This window comes from Centroberyx gerrardi, chromosome 4, assembly GCF_048128805.1.
Source record: "Centroberyx gerrardi isolate f3 chromosome 4, fCenGer3.hap1.cur.20231027, whole genome shotgun sequence".
Taxonomy (NCBI): Eukaryota; Metazoa; Chordata; class Actinopteri; order Beryciformes; family Berycidae; genus Centroberyx; species Centroberyx gerrardi.
The window spans coordinates 4,453,317-4,479,278 of NC_136000.1; the positions used below are offsets into that span (position 1 = coordinate 4,453,317).

General features: G+C 41.2%; 3 protein-coding genes and 1 pseudogene across 3 annotated transcripts; all 4 read left to right on the plus strand.

The window, feature by feature from the left end:
• Positions 1 to 457: 457 nt before the first annotated feature.
• LOC144538562 (uncharacterized) lies at positions 458 to 3,432 on the plus strand. The gene is made up of 4 exons (XM_078283172.1): positions 458 to 735; positions 1,050 to 1,308; positions 2,210 to 2,350; positions 2,845 to 3,432. Exons 1-4 carry the CDS (start codon positions 536 to 538, stop codon positions 3,112 to 3,114), a joined length of 870 nt encoding a protein of 289 aa, XP_078139298.1. The 5' UTR covers positions 458 to 535; the 3' UTR covers positions 3,115 to 3,432.
• A 1,173-nt stretch (positions 3,433 to 4,605) lies between these two features.
• LOC144538564 (uncharacterized) lies at positions 4,606 to 8,850 on the plus strand. The gene is made up of 4 exons (XM_078283174.1): positions 4,606 to 4,886; positions 5,201 to 5,459; positions 7,731 to 7,871; positions 8,366 to 8,850. The coding sequence occupies exons 1-4, from the start codon at positions 4,687 to 4,689 to the stop codon at positions 8,633 to 8,635; spliced, it is 870 nt and encodes a 289-aa protein (XP_078139300.1). The 5' UTR covers positions 4,606 to 4,686; the 3' UTR covers positions 8,636 to 8,850.
• Positions 8,851 to 10,162: 1,312 nt separating this feature from the next.
• On the plus strand, positions 10,163 to 14,357 carry LOC139933267 (uncharacterized). The gene is made up of 4 exons (XM_071927332.2): positions 10,163 to 10,412; positions 10,727 to 10,985; positions 13,257 to 13,397; positions 13,873 to 14,357. Exons 1-4 carry the CDS (start codon positions 10,213 to 10,215, stop codon positions 14,140 to 14,142), a joined length of 870 nt encoding a protein of 289 aa, XP_071783433.2. The 5' UTR covers positions 10,163 to 10,212; the 3' UTR covers positions 14,143 to 14,357.
• Positions 14,358 to 16,227: 1,870 nt separating this feature from the next.
• On the plus strand, positions 16,228 to 18,552 carry LOC139933272 (uncharacterized; annotated as a pseudogene).
• The last annotated feature ends 7,410 nt before the right edge of the window (positions 18,553 to 25,962 follow it).

Sequence of the window (25,962 nt, forward strand, 5' to 3'; positions counted from 1 at the left end):
TGTGAAAGAACAACACAAGAGAAATGTATTAGAAAGATATTAGATATGTATTAAAAATATTTGCACCATCTCAACACAGAATACCCATAAAACAATCAGTCAATTAGCTGCAAGTAACACTGTACCTAAACAAAATATCAAAGGGAAATCAAGAGAAAAGTGTCGAATTTGAAGTGCATTTCAGAACACACACACACACACACACACACACACACACACACGTATCAAGATAAAGTGTTTCACTTTTAGTTCATACGTAATGATTGATAAAAGTCTAATCATAAAATAAATGCAGGCTATAACAAACTGAACACATGCCTGCATTGCAACATCCTGTATGTATCAAGTAGATTGCAAAACATTTGCAACATTGCTACAATCCCAAACTGCTACTTTGTTTTGTAACACTCACCATCCGTTGTTACCTCTGTCCCACACTGAACTCACTGCCTCACAGCCAGCAAGGAGACAGAACATTAGAGACTCTCATCAGAAACTCATCACTAGAAGTTTTCCTTGACTCAACAACATCAAGATGATCGATAGAGAAGTTGCACTTGAAGCTTTGTCCGTGCTCTTCAATGCCAATGTAACATCTGTTCAGAAACAGTCGTCACAGGCTAGCTTTGCAAAAGATGACTCTGTTGGACATGGTGCTGCCGGAGCTGCAGCAGCACCTCAACTGCTGTCCGTCAAGCAGCTCATCCCTACTCTCCTGGATGCCGATGAAACCAGGTAATTATGGAAGAAGGGATTTTTGGTAAAATGTATCCAGAGACAATGTTTCTGAGAATGCATTCTATCTATTCTAACCTTCCTTAATAACTTGATATCCTCAAAGACATTATGGTGTCGTTCACACTGGGGTTGTAAAACAGATTTTCTTTTTCTGCAATAGTTGTCAGACAATTTGTATGTTAGATTTTCCCATTGCCATTTGCAACACTCACAATTCTTTACATTTCCAATCTTTCAAACGAAGACTATATTCAAAAGAAACTATATTCAACATGACGAAACAACCAATTATCCGGTTTGCTTCCTCACAGCAAGGTTTCAAGATCCAACTATACCCGCATCAAAAGTGTCCTCCAAAGTGGTAGGCCGGCATCAGACGTCTCCACCTTGGACTTCCAGGACACCATTGAAATAGAAGGACCAACAAAGAAGTGTCACATCATTGATGAGGATGAATTCTTCCACCCCAAATTCGACTATGATTTCACCCATCTGAAAGACACCGAGACATATTACAGAGGTGGGGAGGTGTATGAACGCCCATGCGGTTGGACCCGTTTCGCCATCAAGGTTCATGTTCCTTTTACTATATTACTATTTGAATTTTTATTTTAAATCAGCATCAGTCATATTCTTCAGAGCATCTGTTAGGCTACATTATAATCTGGCTACTTAAAGTGATTCCTCTTTAAAGAATGCATTCATACTCTGAAAAAGTTCCACAAAATGTGTGTTTTCAGCTGAAAGTTAATACATTTAGCCACAAAAAAAGAAAGACAAATTTAAAATCCTAGCATTAATGTAGACAGGTGATTCATTTTGTATTGTTGTAGACATTCACAAATGTTGTGTTCAAGATAAGATGAAACTTTACTGTCCTCCAGGAGAAACCGGATCATTGCAGCAGCAGATAGTAACAGGATACAGCAAATAAAAATAGAATATAAAGAGAAAAATGCAATAAAAACAAGAATATAGCAAATTGGGGTTATATAAACATCTGAGCAATTTCAATACTAAAACATGTTAAAGGATAATACCTTAAGTCAGTAGCAGCGGTCCAGGTTCCCCTCCCCCTTCTGCACAGAGTCAGCATAGTTACAGATATCAGCGCTCGTTTTCCTGCTTCAGAAGAAGCCATTTGCTGCCATTCATTCTTGTCCAGTATGAAAAACAACTTCCACAGAGCGAGAGAATCCATCACAGGAAACATGAAGCCTTCATTTGGTTTGGCCAAGCTTTCTGTTTTCTCCTTATTTCATTGTGCTGAGTTGAGTGTTTTCATATCAGCGCTGCGTTACGGGCCAAAGGTGTACAGAATGCTCTAATATGCACCAACAAACCCCTTAACTGCACTGCTGCATCTTTTAGTATGACAGGGGGGCGGAGAACAGCCAAAACTCCAGGTGACGTCACATTTACATGTTGGCATCTGTCACATTATTGACTAATGCTTATTGTTTCATCTCAGGTTCTGGATAAATACTCGGGTGGAAATGCCTGGCTGGGAAAATCATGGCGTAGCACACAGTCAGAGCCAGGGGAGTGGCCTGTGTCCTACCATGGGACGTCCCAGAAAGGTGCTGAAGGCATCATCGAAGGACACTACGAGGTTCATTTTTATCTCCACTATTAAATGCATAAAAAGTGCTGTAACAATTGTGAAGAAACATATTTGTGTGTGTATTGCAATTATTTGTGCATTACATTATATCTATAAACTCTTGTGAAATTGGTTTAAAGCAATATTCATCTTAGTTTTATGGGGGTTAGGGTATTTGGCACTTGGCCACCATGAAAACCATTATACCATGAATTGAATATGTTCACCAAAGTGTTAAATGTAAGTTTTCAGGCTATTTTCGTGGCCTCATTCAAATGAATGGGAAGTAAAAATCCAGAATGCTATAAACTCGTCCAGCTGCATCCAATCTTAGTGTGTAGTTTGTGTAGTTTATATGTTAAAATGTTAAAATATATAATAAATGTTAAAATATATAATAAACATAAAATATGGAAAATTGCTTTTTTAGTAGTATAGTTTTTTAGATATATCTGATTAGTTGATTGAAAGTTTATAAATACTAATTTAATTGCATTTAACAGGCAGGTTCAGGTCAGGTGTATGGCAGGGGGATTTATTCCACTCCACTCATCTCTGAGGCGATCTACTACGCCAAAATCTTCACCTCTAAGAAGAATGGCAAGAGGTACAAAGTGATCCTGCAGAATCGAATCAACCCCCAGTACAGGGAGAAACACAACAAGGATAAGTACTGGCTGGTTCCCGTCCCTCATGGAACATCGGATGAAGAAGAGCAGAAGTTGGTAGAAAGAGCCATTCGTCCTTATGGCCTCCTACTGAAAGAAGTCTGACCAGGCAAGAAAGTTCAGGAGAAAAAATAAAGAAATTCCTCCCCTCCTCTTCTCTCTGTGATTAATGTTGATCTAAAATCTCTGGCTACTTGGCTCACTTGTAATCACTAAGGTGTGAATATTTAGACTTAGACTAGTCATATTTTCACCAGAATACAGCTTGTACTTCATGTTATTAATGATATACTGCTCAATAAAAAATACCTTTGACCACACCATGATGAAGTTTCATATGTGTCCAGCTATAGAGTGAAGTGTCTCTGTTCCAGATGATTGTGGCTCTTGTTGACCGTATGGCACTGTGGTGAAAACAACCAAGTTTAATTCTCAGTTTCTTTGCTGGTTCACCTTGTCTGGAACTGATGTGGCAGTGATGTAGGAGGGCTATGGCACTAATATGAAAGCAGGTTGTTTCAAACAGTCAGAGGAAATAGCTAACTTTTCTCTAAGAGCGACGTCAAACACCGGCAACTGTCATGCAAAGAGAACCTAACAATGATGAATTTGACAGGATATGGTTATTCAACATAATGTTATCTCACCAGACATTATATTTTACTATAGCAACATACCGGGACACCTTCCTCGTCAGCTTGAATCTCCTTCGCCTCCGCCCCTTCATCCTGAATCCCCTCCTCCACCGCCCCCCCAGCCTGAATGGCCGCAACCACCGTCACCTTAGTCTGAATCACCACCTCCTCTCTCCCCCTACTATCCTAACTGTCTCAGTCCCTTCTCACCACCTGATTCACCTGATACCACCGAGACTGACGTGGAATGAGGCCTTCAGTCTTTAAGCAACATGGCTTCCTTCTGTTCTGTTCTCTGGGCCGGCTAAGGCCTGGTGCAAGCTCTCTAAGCCAGAGGTTCTCAATTGTTTTACAGCCAAGGTACAAGATAGAGAATATACCGGGGAGCCCCTCATTCTGATTTGTGATTTTGGGCTATATAAATAAAAATTGACTTGACATGTACAGTATGTCCCTTGGAATAATCTGACGTAGCCTATTTTTTACACTTCTATAGTCTTAGTCATGTGAAAGAACAACACAAGAGAAATGTATTAGAAAGATATTAGATGTGTATTAAAAATATTTGCACCATCTCAACACAGAATACCCATAAAACAATCAGTCAATTAGCTGCAAGTAACACTGTACCTAAACAAAATATCAAAGGGAAATCAAGAGAAAAGTGTCTAATTTGAAGTGCATTTCAGAACACACACACACACACACACACACACACACACACACACGTATCAAGATAAAGTGTTTCACTTTTAGTTCATACGTAATGATTGATAAAAGTCTAATCATAAAATAAATGCAGGCTATAACAAACTGAATACATGCCTGCATTGCAACATCCTGTATGTATCAAGTAGATTGCAAAACATCTGCAACATTGCTACAATCCCAAACTGCTACTTTGTTTTGTAACACTCACCATCCGTTGTTACCTCTGTCCCACACTGAACTCACTGCCTCACAGCCAGCAAGGAGACAGAACATTAGAGACTCTCATCAGAAACTCATCATTAGAAGTTTTCCTTGACTCAACAACATCAAGATGATCGATAGAGAAGTTGCACTTGAAGCTTTGTCCGTGCTCTTCAATGCCAATGTAACATCTGTTCAGAAACAGTCGTCACAGGCTAGCTTTGCAAAAGATGACTCTGTTAGACATGGTGCTGCCGGAGCTGCAGCAGCACCTCAACTGCTGTCCGTCAAGCAGCTCATCCCTACTCTCCTGGATGCCGATGAAACCAGGTAATTATGGAAGAAGGGATTTTTGGTAAAATGTATCCAGAGACAATGTTTCTGAGAATGCATTCTATCTATTCTAACCTTCCTTAATAACTTGATATCCTCAAAGACATTATGGTGTCGTTCACACTGGGGTTGTAAAACAGATTTTCTTTTTCTGCAATAGTTGTGAGACAATTTGTATGTTAGATTTTCCCATTGCCATTTGCAACACTCACAATTCTTTACATTTCCAATCTTTCAAACGAAGACTATATTCAAAAGAAACTATATTCAACATGACGAAACAACCAATTATCCGGTTTGCTTCCTCACAGCAAGGTTTCAAGATCCAACTATACCCGCATCAAAAGTGTCCTCCAAAGTGGTAGGCCGGCATCAGACGTCTCCACCTTGGACTTCCAGGACACCATTGAAATAGAAGGACCAACAAAGAAGTGTCACATCATTGATGAGGATGAATTCTTCCACCCCAAATTCGACTATGATTTCACCCATCTGAAAGACACCGAGACATATTACAGAGGTGGGGAGGTGTATGAACGCCCATGCGGTTGGACCCGTTTCGCCATCAAGGTTCATGTTCCTTTTACTATATTACTATTTGAATTTTTGTTTTAAATCAGCATCAGTCATATTCTTCAGAGCATCTGTTAGGCTACATTATAATCTGGCTACTTAAAGTGATTCCTCTTTAAAGAATGCATTCATACTCTGAAAAAGTTCCACAAAATGTGTGTTTTCAGCTGAAAGTTAATACATTTAGCCACAAAAAAAGAAAGACAAATTTAAAATCCTAGCATTAATGTAGACAGGTGATTCATTTTGTATTGTTGTAGACATTCACAAATGTTGTGTTCAAGATAAGATGAAACTTTACTGTCCTCCAGGAGACAAGGGCGGATATTTCATTTCACTGTTGGGGGGGACAATAAACAGAAACATTTCTCAAGAGCAATTCCTGAAGGGGACACCAAAGGTGCCACCAAAAGTATTGTTGTATTATATGTATATAGAGGTCCATTATGAAACATTTCCATAAGCACTTCATTCCTTTCTTATGAAGATTTTATCAAATTGCCTTTGATATTACTGGGGTCTTTCTACTTGGCGTTTCGGTGCACTGAAAAATGATCGGATGTCTGTTTTTCTTTTCTCTGCCATTTTAACTGACCTGGCTGGCTGACAAATAGACACACACACACACACACACACACACACACACACACGCACACACAGCATGCAGGTTATTTACAGTAGTAGGTGAGATGCAACACCCATTAAATGAACTAAAGCTAATATATGCCTAATTAGATTTAGTTTTCCCGAAAAAGCAGATCTCTAATGTTTTGCTGTCAATGTGTAAAAGTCCAGAACACTATGAAGCCTGCCAGAAACTTACTTCAGGGTCTTTTTTAAGAATTAAGTCTTCATTTATTTCCAAAATTTTAAACAAAATTACATAGTGGCAGCCATTTTACATGCAGTAAGAAAAAAAGAATATACTTAGAACCTAATTACGTAGGGTAAGTTAATCTTAAATATTATATTATAGAAATATTACTGTTACCATCTACAAAAGATCATTTTGGTATGAAAACCCGCATTTTCATTTAACCAAGTATCCTGTATCATAAATACATGTCTGGCATTTGTAACAAACCAAACCGCTTGAAAATCGGTCGAAAATTCAGCGAGTTATGAGGATTTTAATTGTGGATAGACCTCCTGCCTCCATACACACACATGCATTAGGAGACGCGGCTGCTCCGTACCAACACGCTGACGCACGAGATTCAACCGCGAGGTAACGGAACAAAATGTAGTCTGGTTACAATTGTGAATGTGTTTTATTCTATTGAGTGGTAGAAGTAAAGAAAAATGTCTGACACATCCTTTGTTTTATGTTAACCTTTGCGAAGCAGCTACTTACTGGAGGTCAGCCATCACTGACACACTCCCAGAGATCCTCCACAGACACTCGTACCGAGGACTAATGTGTGTGAGGGTTCGGGGAGGCAGGTAGGCAGTGGACCAAACCACTGTGAGGCATATGAGAGGGGGGGCGCAATCTTTAGAAACTTAAAAACGCATTGTTTTGTGTCTATAATTAGCACAAGTACTTTCAATGCATATTATTATATTATTTAAAATGATATAGTTATGTTTACAATGATATATTGAGGGGGACAACTCTCTGTTTTTCCCAGGAAGTGGGGGTCCGGACCCCCCTGTCCCCCCCGTAATTTCCGCCCATGCCAGGAGAAACCGGATCATTGCAGCAGCAGATAGTAACAGGATACAGCAAATAAAAATAGAATATAAAGAGAAAAATGCAATAAAAACAAGAATATAGCAAATTGGGGTTATATAAACATCTGAGCAATTTCAATACTAAAACATGTTAAAGGATAATACCTTAAGTCAGTAGCAGCGGTCCAGGTTCCTCTCTGTTTCTGCACACAGTCAGCATAGTTACAGATATCAGCGCTCGTTTTCCTGCTTCAGAAGAAGCCATTTGCTGCCATTCATTCTTGTCCAGTATGAAAAACAACTTCCACACAGCGAGAGAATCCATCACAGGAAACATGAAGCCTTCATTTGGTTTGGTCAAGCTTTCTGTTTTCTCCTTATTTCATTGTGCTGAGTTGAGTGTTTTCATATCAGCGCTGCGTTACGGGCCAAAGGTGTACAGAATGCTCTAATATGCACCAACAAACCCCTTAACTGCACTGCTGCATCTTTTAGTATGACGGGGGGCGGAGAACAGCCAAAACTCCAGGTGACGTCACATTTACATGTTGGCATCTGTCACATTATTGACTAATGCTTATTGTTTCATCTCAGGTTCTGGATAAATACTCGGGTGGAAATGCCTGGCTGGGAAAATCATGGCGTAGCACACAGTCAGAGCCAGGGGAGTGGCCTGTATCCTACCATGGGACGTCCCAGAAAGGTGCTGAAGGCATCATCGAAGGACACTACGAGGTTCATTTTTATCTCCACTATTAAATGCATAAAAAGTGCTGTAACAATTGTGAAGAAACATATTTGTGTGTGTATTGCAATTATTTGTGCATTACATTATATCTATAAACTCTTGTGAAATTGGTTTAAAGCAATATTCCACTTAGTTTTATGGGGGTTAGGGTATTTGGCACTTGGCCACCATGAAAACCATTATACCATGAATTGAATATGTTCACCAAAGTGTTAAATGTAAGTTTTCAGGCTATTTTCGTGGCCTCATTCAAATGAATGGGAAGTAAAAATCCAGAATGCTATAAACTCGTCCAGCTGCATCCAATCTTAGTGTGTAGTTTGTGTAGTTTATATGTTAAAATGTTAAAATATATAATAAATGTTAAAATATATAATAAACATAAAATATGGAAAATTGCTTTTTTAGTAGTATAGTTTTTTAGATATATCTGATTAGTTGATTGAAAGTTTATAAATACTAATTTAATTGCATTTAACAGGCAGGTTCAGGTCAGGTGTATGGCAGGGGGATTTATTCCACTCCACTCATCTCTGAGGCGATCTACTACGCCAAAATCTTCACCTCTAAGAAGAATGGCAAGAGGTACAAAGTGATCCTGCAGAATCGAATCAACCCCCAGTACAGGGAGAAACACAACAAGGATAAGTACTGGCTGGTTCCCGTCCCTCATGGAACATCGGATGAAGAAGAGCAGAAGTTGGTAGAAAGAGCCATTCGTCCTTATGGCCTCCTACTGAAAGAAGTCTGACCAGGCAAGAAAGTTCAGGAGAAAAAATAAAGAAATTCCTCCCCTCCTCTTCTCTCTGTGATTAATGTTGATCTAAAATCTCTGGCTACTTGGCTCATTTGTAATCACTAAGGTGTGAATATTTAGACTTAGACTAGTCATATTTTCACCAGAATACAGCTTGTACTTCATGTTATTAATGATATACTGCTCAATAAAAAATACCTTTGACCACACCATGATGAAGTTTCATATGTGTCCAGCTATGGAGTGAAGTGTCTCTGTTCCAGATGATTGTGGCTCTTGTTGACCGTATGGCACTGTGGTGAAAACAACCAAGTTTAATTCTCAGTTTCTTTGCTGGTTCACCTTGTCTGGAACTGATGTGGCAGTGATGTAGGAGGGCTATGGCACTAATATGAAAGCAGGTTGTTTCAAACAGTCAGAGGAAATAGCTAACTTTTCTCTAAGAGCGACGTCAAACACCGGCAACTGTCATGCAAAGAGAACCTAACAATGATGAATTTGACAGGATATGGTTATTCAACATAATGTTATCTCACCAGACATTATATTTTACTATAGCAACATACCGGGACACCTTCCTCGTCAGCTTGAATCTCCTTCGCCTCCGCCCCTTCATCCTGAATCCCCTCCTCCACCGCCCCCCCAGCCTGAATGGCCGCAACCACCGTCACCTTAGTCTGAATCACCACCTCCACCGCTCCCCCTACTATCCTAACTGTCTCAGTCCCTTCTCACCACCTGATTCACCTGATACCACCGAGACTGACGTGGAATGAGGCCTTCAGTCTTTAAGCAACATGGCTTCCTTCTGTTCTGTTCTCTGGGCCGGCTAAGGCCTGGTGCAAGCTCTCTAAGCCAGAGGTTCTCAATTGTTTTACAGCCAAGGACCCCTTACAAGATGGAATATACCGGGGACCCCCTTATTCTGATTTGTGATTTTGGGCTATAAAAATAAAAATTGACTTGACATGTACAGTATGTCCCTTGGAATAATCTGACGTAGCCTATTTTTTACACTTCTATAGTTTTAGTCATGTGAAAGAACAACACAAGAGAAATGTATTAGAAAGATATTAGATATGTATTAAAAATATTTGCACCATCTCAACACAGAATACCCATAAAACAATCAGTCAATTAGCTGCAAGTAACACTGTACCTAAACAAAATATCAAAAGGAAATCAAGAGAAAAGTGTCGAATTTGAAGTGCATTTCAGAACACACACACACACACACAAACACACACACACACACACATATCAAGATAAAGTGTTTCACTTTTAGTTCATACGTAATGATTGATAAAAGTCTAATCATAAAATAAATGCAGGCTATAACAAACTGAATACATGCCTGCATTGCAACATCCTGTATGTATCAAGTAGATTGCAAAACATCTGCAACATTGCTACAATCCCAAACTGCTACTTTGTTTTGTAACACTCACCATCCGTTGTTACCTCTATCCCACACTGAACTCACTGCCTCACAGCCAGCAAGGAGACAGAACATTAGAGACTCTCATCAGAAACTCATCACTAGAAGTTTTCCTTGACTCAACAACATCAAGATGATCGATAGAGAAGTTGCACTTGAAGCTTTGTCCGTGCTCTTCAATGCCAATGTAACATCTGTTCAGAAACAGTCGTCACAGGCTAGCTTTGCAAAAGATGACTCTGTTGGACATGGTGCTGCCGGAGCTGCAGCAGCACCTCAACTGCTGTCCGTCAAGCAGCTCATCCCTACTCTCCTGGATGCCGATGAAACCAGGTAATTATGGAAGAAGGGATTTTTGGTAAAATGTATCCAGAGACAATGTTTCTGAGAATGCATTCTATCTATTCTAACCTTCCTTAATAACTTGATATCCTCAAAGACATTATGGTGTCGTTCACACTGGGGTTGTAAAACAGATTTTCTTTTTCTGCAATAGTTGTCAGACAATTTGTATGTTAGATTTTCCCATTGCCATTTGCAACACTCACAATTCTTTACATTTCCAATCTTTCAAACGAAGACTATATTCAAAAGAAACTATATTCAACATGACGAAACAACCAATTATCCGGTTTGCTTCCTCACAGCAAGGTTTCAAGATCCAACTATACCCGCATCAAAAGTGTCCTCCAAAGTGGTAGGCCGGCATCAGACGTCTCCACCTTGGACTTCCAGGACACCATTGAAATAGAAGGACCAACAAAGAAGTGTCACATCATTGATGAGGATGAATTCTTCCACCCCAAATTCGACTATGATTTCACCCATCTGAAAGACACCGAGACATATTACAGAGGTGGGGAGGTGTATGAACGCCCATGCGGTTGGACCCGTTTCGCCATCAAGGTTCATGTTCCTTTTACTATATTACTATTTGAATTTTTGTTTTAAATCAGCATCAGTCATATTCTTCAGAGCATCTGTTAGGCTACATTATAATCTGGCTACTTAAAGTGATTCCTCTTTAAAGAATGCATTCATACTCTGAAAAAGTTCCACAAAATGTGTGTTTTCAGCTGAAAGTTAATACATTTAGCCACAAAAAAAGAAAGACAAATTTAAAATCCTAGCATTAATGTAGACAGGTGATTCATTTTGTATTGTTGTAGACATTCACAAATGTTGTGTTCAAGATAAGATGAAACTTTACTGTCCTCCAGGAGACAAGGGCGGATATTTCATTTCACTGTTGGGGGGGACAATAAACAGAAACATTTCTCAAGAGCAATTCCTGAAGGGGACACCAAAGGTGCCACCAAAAGTATTGTTGTATTAAATGTATATAGAGGTCCATTATGAAACATTTCCATAAGCACTTCATTCCTTTCTTATGAAGATTTTATCAAATTGCCTTTGATATTACTGGGGTCTTTCTACTTGGCGTTTCGGTGCACTGAAAAATGATCGGATGTCTGTTTTTCTTTTCTCTGCCATTTTAACTGACCTGGCTGGCTGACAAATAGACACACACACACACACACACACACACACACACGCACACACAGCATGCAGGTTATTTACAGTAGTAGGTGAGATGCAACACCCATTAAATGAACTAAAGCTAATATATGCCTAATTAGATTTAGTTTTCCCGAAAAAGCAGATCTCTAATGTTTTGCTGTCAATGTGTAAAAGTCCAGAACACTATGAAGCCTGCCAGAAACTTACTTCAGGGTCTTTTTTAAGAATTAAGTCTTCATTTATTTCCAAAATTTTAAACAAAATTACATAGTGGCAGCCATTTTACATGCAGTAAGAAAAAAAGAATATACTTAGAACCTAATTACGTAGGGTAAGTTAATCTTAAATATTATATTATAGAAATATTACTGTTACCATCTACAAAAGATCATTTTGGTATGAAAACCCGCATTTTCATTTAACCAAGTATCCTGTATCATAAATACATGTCTGGCATTTGTAACAAACCAAACCGCTTGAAAATCGGTCGAAAATTCAGCGAGTTATGATGATTTTAATTGTGGATAGACCTCCTGCCTCCATACACACACATGCATTAGGAGACGCGGCTCCGTACCAACACGCTGACGCACGAGATTCAACCGCGAGGTAATGGAACAAAATGTAGTCTGGTTACAATTGTGAATGTGTTTTATTCTATTGAGTGGTAGAAGTAAAGAAAAATGTCTGACACATCCTTTGTTTTATGTTAACCTTTGCGAAGCAGCTACTTACTGGAGGTCAGCCATCACTGACACACTTCCAGAGATCCTCCACAGACACTCGTACCGAGGACTAATGTGTGTGAGGGTTCGGGGAGGCAGGTAGGCAGTGGACCAAACCACTGTGAGGCATATGAGAGGGGGGGCGCAATCTTTAGAAACTTAAAAACGCATTGTTTTGTGTCTATAATTAGCACAAGTACTTTCAATGCATATTATTATATTATTTAAAATGATATAGTTATGTTTACAATGATATATTGAGGGGGACAACTCTCTGTTTTTCCCAGGAAGTGGGGGTCCGGACCCCCCTGTCCCCCCCGTAATTTCCGCCCATGCCAGGAGAAACCGGATCATTGCAGCAGCAGATAGTAACAGGATACAGCAAATAAAAATAGAATATAAAGAGAAAAATGCAATAAAAACAAGAATATAGCAAATTGGGGTTATATAAACATCTGAGCAATTTCAATACTAAAACATGTTAAAGGATAATACCTTAAGTCAGTAGCAGCGGTCCAGGTTCCTCTCTGTTTCTGCACACAGTCAGCATAGTTACAGATATCAGCGCTCGTTTTCCTGCTTCAGAAGAAGCCATTTGCTGCCATTCATTCTTGTCCAGTATGAAAAACAACTTCCACAGAGCGAGAGAATCCATCACAGGAAACATGAAGCCTTCATTTGGTTTGGTCAAGCTTTCTGTTTTGTCTTTATTTCATTGTGCTGAGTTGAGTGTTTTCATATCAGCGCTGTGTTACGGGCCAAAGGCTACATGTGTACAGAATGCTCTAATGTGCACCAACAAACCCCTTAACTGCACTGCTGCATCTTTTAGTATGACGGGGGGCGGAGAACAGCCAAAACTCCAGGTGACGTCACATTTACATGTTGGCATCTGTCACATTATTGACTAATGCTTATTGTTTCATCTCAGGTTCTGGATAAATACTCGGGTGGAAATGCCTGGCTGGGAAAATCATGGCGTAGCACACAGTCAGAGCCAGGGGAGTGGCCTGTGTCCTACCATGGGACGTCCCAGAAAGGTGCTGAAGGCATCATCGAAGGACACTACGAGGTTCATTTTTATCTCCATTATTAAATGCATAAAAAGTGCTGTAACAATTGTGAAGAAACATATTTGTGTGTGTATTGTGATTATTTGTGCATTACATTATATCTATAAACTCTTGTGAAATTGGTTTAAAGCAATATTCAAATTAGTTTTATGGGGGGTAGGGTATTTGGCACTTGGCCACCATGAAAACCATTATACCATGAATTGAATATGTTCACCAAAGTGTTAAATGTAAGTTTTCAGGCTATTTTCGTGGCCTCATTCAAATGAATGGGAAGTAAAAATCCAGAATGCTATAAACTCGTCCAGCTGCATCCAATCTTAGTATGTAGTTTATATGTTAAAATGTTAAAATATATAATAAATGTTAAAATATATAATAAACATAAAATATGGAATATTGCTTCAAGTTTTTTAGATATATCTGATTAATTGGTTGAAAGTTTATAAATACTAATTTAATTGCATTTAACAGGCAGGTTCAGGTCAGGTGTATGGCAGAGGGATTTATTCCACTCCACTCATCTCTGAGGCGATCTACTACGCCAAAACCTTCACCTCTAAGAAGAATGGCAAGAGGTACAAAGTGATCCTGCAGAATCGAATCAACCCCCAGTACAGGGAGAAACACAACAAGGATAAGTACTGGCTGGTTCCCGTCCCTCATGGAACATCGGATGAAGAAGAGCAGAAGTTGGTAGAAAGAGCCATTCGTCCTTATGGCCTCCTACTGAAAGAAGTCTGACCAGGCAAGAAAGTTCAGGAGAAAAAATAAAGAAATTCCTCCCCTCCTCTTCTCTCTGTGATTAATGTTGATCTAAAATCTCTGGCTACTTGGCTCACTTGTAATCACTAAGGTGTGAATATTTAGACTTAGACTAGTCATATTTTCACCAGAATACAGCTTGTACTTCATGTTATTAATGATATACTGCTCAATAAAAAATACCTTTGACCACACCATGATGAAGTTTCATATGTGTCCAGCTATGGAGTGAAGTGTCTCTGTTCCAGATGATTGTGGCTCTTGTTGACCGTATGGCACTGTGGTGAAAACAACCAAGTTTAATTCTCAGTTTCTTTGCTGGTTCACCTTGTCTGGAACTGATGTGGCAGTGATGTAGGAGGGCTATGGCACTAATATGAAAGCAGGTCGTTTCAAACAGTCAGAGGAAATAGCTAACTTTTCTCTAAGAGCGACGTCAAACACCGGCAACTGTCATGCAAAGAGAACCTAACAATGATGAATTTGACAGGATATGGTTATTCAACATAATGTTATCTCACCAGACATTATATTTTACTATAGCAACATACCGGGACACCTTCCTCGTCAGCTTGAATCTCCTTCGCCTCCGCCCCTTCATCCTGAATCCCCTCCTCCACCGCCCCCCCAGCCTGAATGGCCGCAACCACCGTCACCTTAGTCTGAATCACCACCTCCTCTCTCCCCCTACTATCCTAACTGTCTCAGTCCCTTCTCACCACCTGATTCACCTGATACCACCGAGCCTGACGTGGAATGAGGCCTTCAGTCTTTAAGCAACATGGCTTCCTTCTGTTCTGTTCTCTGGGCCGGCTAAGGCCTGGTGCAAGCTCTCTAAGCCAGAGGTTCTCAATTGTTTTACAGCCAAGGTACAAGATAGAGAATATACCGGGGACCCCCTCATTCTGATTTGTGATTTTGGGCTATATAAATAAAAATTGACTTGACATGTACAGTATGTCCCTTGGAATAATCTGACGTAGCCTATTTTTTACACTTCTATAGTCTTAGTTATGTGAAAGAACAACACAAGAGAAATGTATTAGAAAGATATTAGATGTGTATTAAAAATATTTACACCATCTCAACACAGAATACCCATAAAACAATCAATCAATTAGCTGCAAGTAACACTGTACCTAAACAAAATATCAAAGGGAAATCAAGAGAAAAGTGCTAATTTGAAGTGCAACACACACACACACACACACACACACACACACACAGACACATCAAGATAAAGTGTTTCACTTTTAGTTCATACGTAATGATTGATAAAAGTCTAATCAATGCAGGCTATAACAAACTGAACACATGTCTACATTACAACATCCTGTATGTATCAAGTAGATTGCAAAACATCTGCAACATTGCTACAATCCCAAACTGCTACTTTGTTTTGTAACACTCACCATCCGTTGTTGCTGGTAGTCCTCGCCCTTCCTCTCAGAAAAAGACCGGCCTTTTTTTTACATAATCTGGATGCTTGGTCTCGAGGTGCCTCTTCAATTTGGCAGGCTTCATCGGCTCATTGGCAAGACACTGCAGGCATATAAGGCCTCCCTTTCACTTCACTTCACTCATCATATTTCCTTACTTTTGTTTTTTGTTTTTCATTTACTTCATCTGTAGCCGTAACCGGTCGTTTTAAAAATCTGTCCATCTTCGTAGCATGCTAGCTGCCGGAGGCGCTCTCTGACTGACGTACCAGTTATTGTTGTTTCCACGGTAACGGGTGACGTGCTTGACTTTTAAATTATACATTGAACTGAACTGTCATTAATAAAAAGACTGAACTGGGACTATCATAGACAAGAGATTGAACTGTAATGAACATGAACACGCTGTGGGAGAAAACACACACTGGTGTTAATGTGAGGTGATGTGTGTGTGCAAAGCCCATGACCCTAGGGGCCTGTTTGTGTGTAACTCATGCACAAATTCAATGCAAGGTAATGTGTATGTGCGATTTAAATCTCAACATGAAGAGACCACCAATGTGCATTATCTGGTTTGCTTCCTCACAGCAAGGCTTCAAGATCCAACTACGACCTAATTGGTGGGATGGCATCAAACGTCTCCACCATGAACCTCCTTGAAATAGAAGGACCAACAAAGAAGTGTCACATCATTGATGAGGATGACTTCTTCGACCCCCAATTCAACTATGATTTCACCCGTCTGAAACACACCGAGACATATTACAGGTGGGGAGGCGTATGAACGCCCATACGGTTGGATCCGTTTCGCCATCAAGGTTCATGTTCCTTTTACTATATTACTATTTTAATTTTTATTTTAAATCAGCATCTAGACATTCATAAATTTAAAATTCAAGATAAGATGAAACTCTGTTTACCCCCATGGAACAATTGGGTCATTTAAAAAAGACAAGTAAATGTTAAAAAATGTAATTACATTTTGCATTGATTCCAAAATAACTGGGGGAAGTTAATGGGCTGTAACTATAAACTAGAAAAGGCAACATTTTCTGAAGAAAATTTAAGTGTGCTTGCTTTCCTAGCAACAGTCCCTTTGACTTGGTGTTTGTACATGCACTAGGTGGTGGTAGTAGTAACAGTAGTAACAGTAGTATTAGCAGTAGTAGTAGTAGTAGTGGCAGTAGTAGTAGCAGTAGTAGTGGCAGTAGCAGTAGTAGTAGTAATAGTAGCAGTAGTAGTGGCAGTAGTAGTAGTAATAGTAGCAGTAGTAATAGTAGTAGTAAATAGTAATAGTAAATTGGAAGTGTTCCAGAGTTACAGTCCACTCTTCTAACTCTCTCTCCCTGAATCCCCCGCAGCAGACGAGCCATAGCCGCGGCGTCAGTGCTGCATGCATCGGTTAAACGGCGATATGATATAAATGTATAGATTTCACTTTTCACGCTTTAGTTTAATACAATGCATGATACTGGTCACTCTGCTCTGGAAAATACTTATTGGACAAACCGTGGGACAAAATGAGTGCGCTGCTGTCCCGGTGTGTAGATAAACGTCAATGGTGGAAAAACCGGATCTTCTCTGTCACAAACTCCTTCCTATAGCAGAACTTGTGCTGCCATTAAGGGTTGCCAGATCAGATATAAGTATCAGCTTAGATTTATAGTTCATATCTCCGAAACCTCGAGACAGATCTCTTAGAAAAATACAAGCACACTCGCCCGACGTGGAACGCACATTTTGATGTATGATATGTCTATGTAACGTAAAAACTGTAGAGGAAGAAAGGTGCCAAAAAAAGTCTGCCAGAAAAAAGACAATAGTAATAGTGTGCTTTGCTTGCAGCAAGCACACTAATGACACCGCTATTCTCCTTCAAGTAGAATGCATTCATGGAAAGTATGGGGAAAATATGGATTGCAGCATTATTGTGTGCAAAATAACAGCAGAATATGTTTGATATGAAAATATACCAAACATACGAAATATATGCACATTAACAAGTCTACAAAAGGCCATACATGTGTACAGCATGTGCTAATGTTTGGCTGCCCACCTCCCCCAGGGGCGGAAAACAGCCAAGACTCTAGGTGACATCACATTATTGACTATTGATTATTGTTTAATCTCAGGTCTTGGATAAATACCCGGATGGAAATGCCTGGCTGGGAAATTTACAGCGTAGCACTGATCCACAGTCAGTGGATGAGGAGTGGCCTGTGTCCTACCATGCGACATCACACTCAGGCGCTGATAGCATCACCAAAGGGCACTACAAGGTTCATTTTTATCTCCATTATTAAATCTATAAAAAGTGCTGTAATAAATGTGAAGAAGCAATGTTTAACTGGCCCCATTCAGTAAATACCCTTTTAATTGATTTGCAAAACATCATAAAGAATATTATTCTTGTCCTGAGCCATAAAATATGGGACCTTTAAATTTACAAACTTTAATTAAAAACATATTCAAAAGGCAAATCTGAAAAAGAAGAGACTGCAAATGAGCATGTGGTTCACATTTCTTGTACTAACACAAAGCAGTGTCTGTATGTATGTGTATATTGTGATTGTGTGTGCATTACATAGAAATGCATCTCTCTTTTCTGACATTGGTTCAGTTGCAGTGATTAAATCTCATTATAGGGTTGAAAGTTGATAAATTAATTTGCATTTAACAGCCAGGTTCAGGTCAGGCGTATGGCAGAGGGATTTATTCCACCCCATTCATCTCTGAGGCGATCGTCTACACCAAAACGTTCACCGCTAAGAAGACAGGCAAGGAGTACCAAGTGATCATGCAGAATCGAATCAACCCCGAGTACAGGGAGAAACACAACGATGATAAGTACTGGCTGGTTCCCATTCCTGATGGAACATCGAATGAAGAAGAGAAGAAGATGATAGAAAGAGCCATTCGTCCTTATGGCCTCCTACTGAAAGAAGTCTGAAAGTTCAGGAGCAAACATCAAGAAATTCCTTCACTTCTCTGTTTCTTATCTCTGTTGCCATGGTTACACCTTCAAAAGACCAGAGTCACAGTTGTGTGTGTGTGGAAGAAAAATTAACATACATGTTTGAACAGCTGAACTGGGGTCCCCTCAGAGAATGTACGGTTGCATGATGAATGTTCACCTCACTGATAACCCTTGTGCCATAACTTACTAGGCCAGAGGTCTCTTGACACAAGTGGCTCCTGTCCCAGACTATCTGTAGATTCTCTAAACTAAGACATAACATATGTTGTTGTAACTCTTTTCTGTGACCTGTTCCCATGTCAGCACACTCTGTGCGTCCTTGAAAGATACATAAAGACCAGCTCAAATCTATTCTCCTTCGAAGAAGTGTATGTAGCCTCCATGCTGTGTGCATCTCTTCCTCTCGAGACTCCTTTTAATAAATATATACTCAAGTAAGACGAATCTCTGACTCCAGAACTTTTTCTTCAACAAATTGGCGTTGTCGGCAGGATCCCAATACAGCACAAACGGGTAAGTAGGAATTTTATTCGTCTTGCCCGGGAGATGCTTGACGGGATCCAAAAAGAACTGAGCACTAGAGTGAGCACTTATGTGGGGGCGCCCCTCAGGAAAACTCTTCTCGCCCAGGGCTAGGACGCTCGGGGAGCTAGAATGATACAGGATACCTTTGTCTGACATGATACAGGTAACCCTTGTCTGATATCGGTCCATGGGATGGACGTAGTTTTATGACCAAAATCCTAGACCTGCTTGGAGCAAACAGGATTGAAGGGAAGACACGATATAGGCAGGAGGATATTAAATACACATATGGGTTCACTCACAAAGTGCAATTGGAAATAAGAAAATAAGAGTCAAAACAAAAGAGGTGTCGCATTGAATATATACACCCTCCCTTTGCATGTAGTGCAAGTACTGTTAACATCTCTGTTTTAAGCTTTTAAACCTTTCAGATTGGACAGAAGGAGAGGAGAGTGGGTTATCAGTAAGTGAAACAACCACAGCTGCAAATCGTAAGTCTCATTATTTGATTATTTTAATTGGAATAAGAACAATAACGTCTCTCACTGCCCTGAGCCGGAAAGGGCCCTGCAGGGAGTGAGAGTTACCTTGACATTCCTTAAAAGATAAAGACGAAAACTTTCTGAGAAGGCATTTCATAGTGCACAGGAGTTTGTGTGTGAGAATATACTTGATACACTGTGCGGTGTTCATCTTGTTGAATAACTCCGAGAACTGGCGAGTGAGTTTTTAATGTCTTGATGCAATAATGTTTTCATTCTTTCTGACAAATGCAATGTTTTGATGCTGTATTTAATGCAATGTTTTAATGCTGTATTTAATGCGATGTTTTAATGCTGGATCTGATGCAATGTCGTTGCTGTGTTATGTTGCTGAGTTCCAAGCTGTGATTTATGCTGGGGTTTTAGCGTAAGGTTTTCAACACTAGATTTAAAATAAGGTTTTATATGGGATTTTAAACTGTGTTCTACTGCTGAGTTCCTGAGGCCGTTTGATATAAAATTTTGATTGACGTAGCAGTTGGTGTGTCGGTATAGTTTCAAAATGGGTAAGGGGCAGTCAAAGTTAAAGCAGGAGTTGAAGTTGGAGTTGCCAAAGGCAGAGAAACGGAGAGCAAAAGATATTCTGAGGACCCACCGAAAAGAACAACTTCTTGTTTTCTCACCAGGGTCACCAGCAGATATTGTAAGCAAAGAATTGGGACAGAATTACGTGATCCCATTCACACATGATTTAAACAGATGTACAAAAGGCAAGTGGCCAAGCGATGGGTCTTTTGCCCCAGAAAAGCTAGAATTTATGGAAGCTGTGACAGCTCGATCAAAACAGATGGGCTGGGACCATGATTATGTACAAGCATGTGTTGTAGGATGGAGAAAAGTAGCAAAAAAACATCCCATCTCAAAGCCTAACACAACCACAACTCCAAAGGTTCCTGAGGCAAAAGGAAAACAAACAGTAGAGATAAACAAGGAAAAGGAAGAGAATAAGGCCATTGGGCCAGAATTGATTGAAATAATTGATAAAATCGTTCGCACCACGGCACCAGAATCACTGTCTCATATCGTGTCTGCTCTCGGGGTAAGAAATGCAGAGGTTACTAGGATACAAGACAGATATCCAGATAATCTGTATAAACAGGCTTCTGTAATATTGCGTGTCTGGGCGCAGAGACAGAATAAAGCAACCCCTGAAAGCCTTTTGAGGCACTTGAGAAATGGTGGAATAAATTGTGATCGGTACTCAGAGAAACCAACAGTAGAAGTGGACAGTGTCAAACTCTGTCCCAAACAACGCGTAGAAACACCAGTAGTGTCTGATGATTTTATAGAACTACTCGCATGCGCAGAGGCTATAAGGCAGCAGAGATCAGCACAGGCAGGAGGACAGAATCAAAATGAAGAAGGGGAGGTCAGTCCAGAGGTGGCCATTCAGGAGGGCAGAGCTGAGGGCGGAGCTGGGTTGAACGTCAGCCCAGCACAGGCCTATAGTTACACTAGAAGAGGACCTAGCCGCACACACCGCATCCTTAGAAGACAACACAGGCCATGTTGTAAGACTGACACTGAAACTGACACTGAGGAAGACAGTGAAGCCGATCAGATTAGAAGACATAGATCGGGTCATCAATACACGTCAGAAAAGGATCTTAGAACAGAAACTAGATCAAAAAGAAATAAAACCAAAGGTTTCCCTCCCAAAGGCATTCCACCAAGAGAGATCAGAAGCAGTAAAACACGTAAGAATAAAACACCTACATTACTCCCTCCTCGGGACCTTTCTCAAGAATCACTTGCAGAATCAGCAAACACACAACCAAAACATGAGGAAGCTCCTACACCAAAACATGAGGAGGCTCCTAAACAAAAACAAGACGAGACTTCTGTATTGCTAGCTCCTAAATTAATGGTAGGTGAAACATCAATTCTAAAGCCGTGGACTCCGATGGAGGTACGGCAAATGCTACAGGAAGCTCCAAATGCACTAATTAGGCCAGCGGCATTTCATGGCTGGCTAGTCCAGATAGTCAACCTCTACAATGCCCTGATCCCTGATGTGCGTCAACTGTTAGCATTGGTGTACACCAAAAACTGGAGAGCTGTCCAGAAAAATTTCCATTTTCCTACTGGGGACAGTAAAGGGGATTGGCTACCACAAACGATAGGAGACAACTTCTCCAGGGATGAATGGATGGAAGGGACATGCCTTCAGGCTGTAAAAGACAGTTCTAGGACTCTTGGGGACTTTAGCAAAGTAACAACTTGCGTACAGGGAAAACAGGAAGATACCATGGACTTTATGCAGAGATTCACATCAGTGTGGGAAAACAGTGCAGGTATAAGTATAACAGAGCATAGCCATCTAGCAATCCAAACACTGATGAACTGTTTGCTTCCTGAAGTAGCAGCCGCCTATAAATTGTCCCTCAAAATGTGGCAAAATGAAGACTTCAACACGACATTAACAGCCCTTGCCAACATGACTAGGGACGGCATTTTCGATAGAGGAAGTAAACCTGGGGTACTACAGACCATGGTTCAGCAACCATGGGCTCCTGAGAATCAAAACACACAGACTTATCAAAACACACAGTTCACACCGTGCCCCGCTCCACCCATACAGTATATACAATACACACCAAACAGACCTTTCAAGTCAAATCGAAAGAAAGATAAGTGCAGAAGTTGTGGTAAACCTGGACACTGGGCTAGGGATTGTAGATCTAAAAATAGAGTGGTGCAACAACAACAGCGTGCTTCTCCCAACCATGAGCCCCAGGAGTTAGGACCAATGGTAAAACGTCTAGAAACACTTCCTAACACTCCATGCGGGCAGCTAGAGTTTGGATCGCTGGGTCAACACTGTTACACACTTACACCTCCTCCCCAGACGGACATAGATTCGAAACTTCTTCATGTGTCACCAGTACCATCGCACCGTCACAAACCTCACCTGGCACTTTCAAAAGTCCCTGAAGAACTGTGGGCTAAACACAGTAATCACGTGGGTTTTCTCAAATCCGCACCACCTCATAAAGTCTCACTGCGTGAAGGTGTCCAATTGCCGTGTCAAAAACAATACAATTTGCCTCATGAAGCTGTACATGGAATTAAACCAGTTCTTGATTCGTTGCTAGCACAAGGCGTCCTGGTAGAGACTGTAAGTCCATGTAACAGCCCGATTCTACCTATTCCGGAACCTGGCAGACCGGATGCGTGGAGATTTGTGCAGGACTTAAAAAAGCTTAACGCCGTGGTAATTCCCATTCCACCCATCGTGGCAGATTCCAACACCATTTTGTCTTCATTGCCGGCAGATTCCAAATTCTATACTGTGGTGGACTTATGCTCTGCTTTCTTTTCCATTCCATTACATGCTGACAGCCAATATTTGTTTGCTTTCACATTTCAAAACAAGCAATACACCTGGACAAGGCTCCCCCAGGGCTACACGGAGAGTCCTGCAGTGTATGCGGCGGCATTAAGACGTGATTTAGAGCATCTCCAACTGCCTCGTGGAAGTACGTTGTTGCAGTACGTGGATAACCTGCTGATAGCCTCTCCCACCAAAGAGGCTTGCGAAACAGACTCTGTCGTCCTCTTGCAATGTCTAGCAGAAAAAGGTCATCGAGCCGCCCTAGCCAAGTTGCAGTTTTGCTTGCCCACTGTTTTGTATTTGGGCCTTGTGCTGAGCGAGGGACAAAGACTGTTGTCCCCTGAGAGGGTGAGAGCTTTGTGCTCACTTCCACCCCCTGAAACGAAAGCACAGATGTCGTCGTTCCTGGGAATGGCTAATTACTGCAGACAATGGATTTATGACTACGCTCGTCTCGATTCCATTCTCCGTGCGGCAACACTGAAAGCACAGCCAGAAATCATCCAGTGGTCTCCAGCCATGAATGACACGTTCAATGCTCTGAAACAAGCACTCACTAGTGCTCCGGCTCTTGGACTGCCTGATTACACTCTGCCTTTCCATCTATATGTCCATGAGAGAGATGGTTTTGCAACGGGGATTCTCACTCAGAAACATGGCACCAGCTACAGGCCCGTAGCATACTACTCAGCTAAACTCTGTGCTGTGGCTTCTAGGTGGCCGTCTTGTCTTAGGTCCATTGCTGCTGTAGCTTTGATGATTGAGAAGTCATCGCCCATTGTTTTGGCTCATGACTGCATTGTATTTGCTCCACACGCAGTAGTGCACCTCCTCACCACATCCGCAACACAACATATTACTGCAATGCGCCGCTCGGGTTATGAAACCGCGATACTAGCCAGCTCCAATATCACGGTTAAGCGAGCTCCACCTCTGAACCCGGCCACATTTGTTCCTACGGTTGACGGTTCTGATGATATGCTGACACATGATTGCGCTCACGTTGTTGATACATGCACTTCACCGCGTCCTGATTTGTTACAGACCCCGATAGATAATTGTGATTTGATTCTCTATACTGACGGTTCTGCATCCAGACCCTCAGACAGCAACCACATTGCTGGATATGCCATTGCTGATGATTTCAACATTCTTGAAGCTCAGGGGTTACCTGCAGGTACATCTGCACAGGCAGCCGAGGTTTTTGCTTTAACTCGGGCGTGTGTATTGGCTAAAGGTAAAACTGCAACGATATACACTGACTCTAGGTACGCTTTTGGAGCAGCACATGACTTTGGCATGTTATGGAAAATGCAAGGGTTTGTAACTTCTTCAGGGAAACCAATACAACACGGAACGTTGATTCATAATCTGCTTGACGCAATTTTGTTGCCAACCCAATTGGCAATTGTGAAATGTGAAGCTCACACAGGTGCTTCTGATCCAGTTTCAAAGGGTAATGCGGCGGCAGACGCTGCCGCTAAACAAGCCGCCCTTTCGGCCACCTCCGTGGTGAAACAACTGTCTCTACTACTCCTCCCCTGATACCCATCCCTTCTTTAAATGATGTAGCTGGTGCCCAATCCAGTGCTGATGACAAAGAGAAGGAGTTATGGATTAGGAAAGGTTGTAGTTTCAAAAGGATGTCTAGCTTGTGGCTCCGCCCTGATGGTAGGGTTGTCTGTCCCCGTTCTCTCCTCCATGTGTTGGCCAGGATTGCCCATGGACCCACACATGTAGGAAAAGGGGGGATGAATCATATCCTTCAGTCTCAATGGTTTGCACCAGGAATAACAGCAGCAACCCAGTCTGTAGTATCACGATGTATGATCTGTCTACAGAATAACAGAGGTAAAGAGACGATAAAACATGACCACTTGCCACCACCATCAGGTCCGTTTGTAAATATGCAAATAGATTTTTCACACATGCCACCAGTTCAGGGTTTCAAATACCTTTTAGTATGTGTGGATAGGTTTTCCAAATGGGTAGAAGCTTTCCCCACTAAGAAGGAAGATGCCTCATGAAAGACATCGTGCCAAGATTTGGTATTCCAAAAAGTATAGATAGTGACAGAGGCACCCCATTCACCTCCAAAATAACACAACAGATGTGTCAGGTGTTAGGGATAGATTGGAAACTGCATATCCCTTACCACCCACCAAGCTCTGGCCAGGTAGAGAGGATGAATGGAGTTTTAAAAGAAAGACTGACTAAAACTGTCCAGGCAACAGGATTAAAATGGCCAGATGCATTGCCGCTTGTGCTTTATTCAATCAGGAGCACAGCCAACAGAACTACAGGTTTGAGTCCAAATGAAGTTCTGATGGGATGGCCAATGACCACAGGTGCAAGCCCGCCATTAACACCTCACAGAGCTACCCTGTTATGGACAGATGAGTTCATGAGAGAGTATCTATTCTCTCTAACTAACATCTTGAGAAAACATCATTTGCAGGTTTCTTCTAGGTTACCGGAACCCGGGGAAGAGCCGACGCATCCCTTCCAGCCAGGGGACTTTGTTCTTGTGAAAACACTTAATAAAGTCTCTCTCTCACCTAGGTGGAAAGGACCGTATCAGGTGCTGTTAACCACCAGGACAGCAGTTAAAGTGGAAGGCAAAGCTGAGTGGATTCATGCCACGCGATGCCGAAAAGCAGCGTCCAGCGAGCAGACACCAGAAGGGCCCGGGACTGCAGAGCAACCATCTGCTGCATCCTCTTCAGGATCCTCAGTGCAGGATGATGACATCCTGGGGGTAGTTTCTCCAAAGCTACACCCGACACCGCACTCAAAGGCGCTTCCTGAGAAGATTCAAGAACCTAACACTGTTCTGAATAAACTGAACAGGTCATGTCGTGCACCTCTAGGAGAATCGGTATCATCACAGAGAAATGCCAACGGTGTTCCACACACTAATATGTACATGAGATTGATGCATGACTTTGCCAACACACTCAACAGGTCAGGGTGTTATGTTTG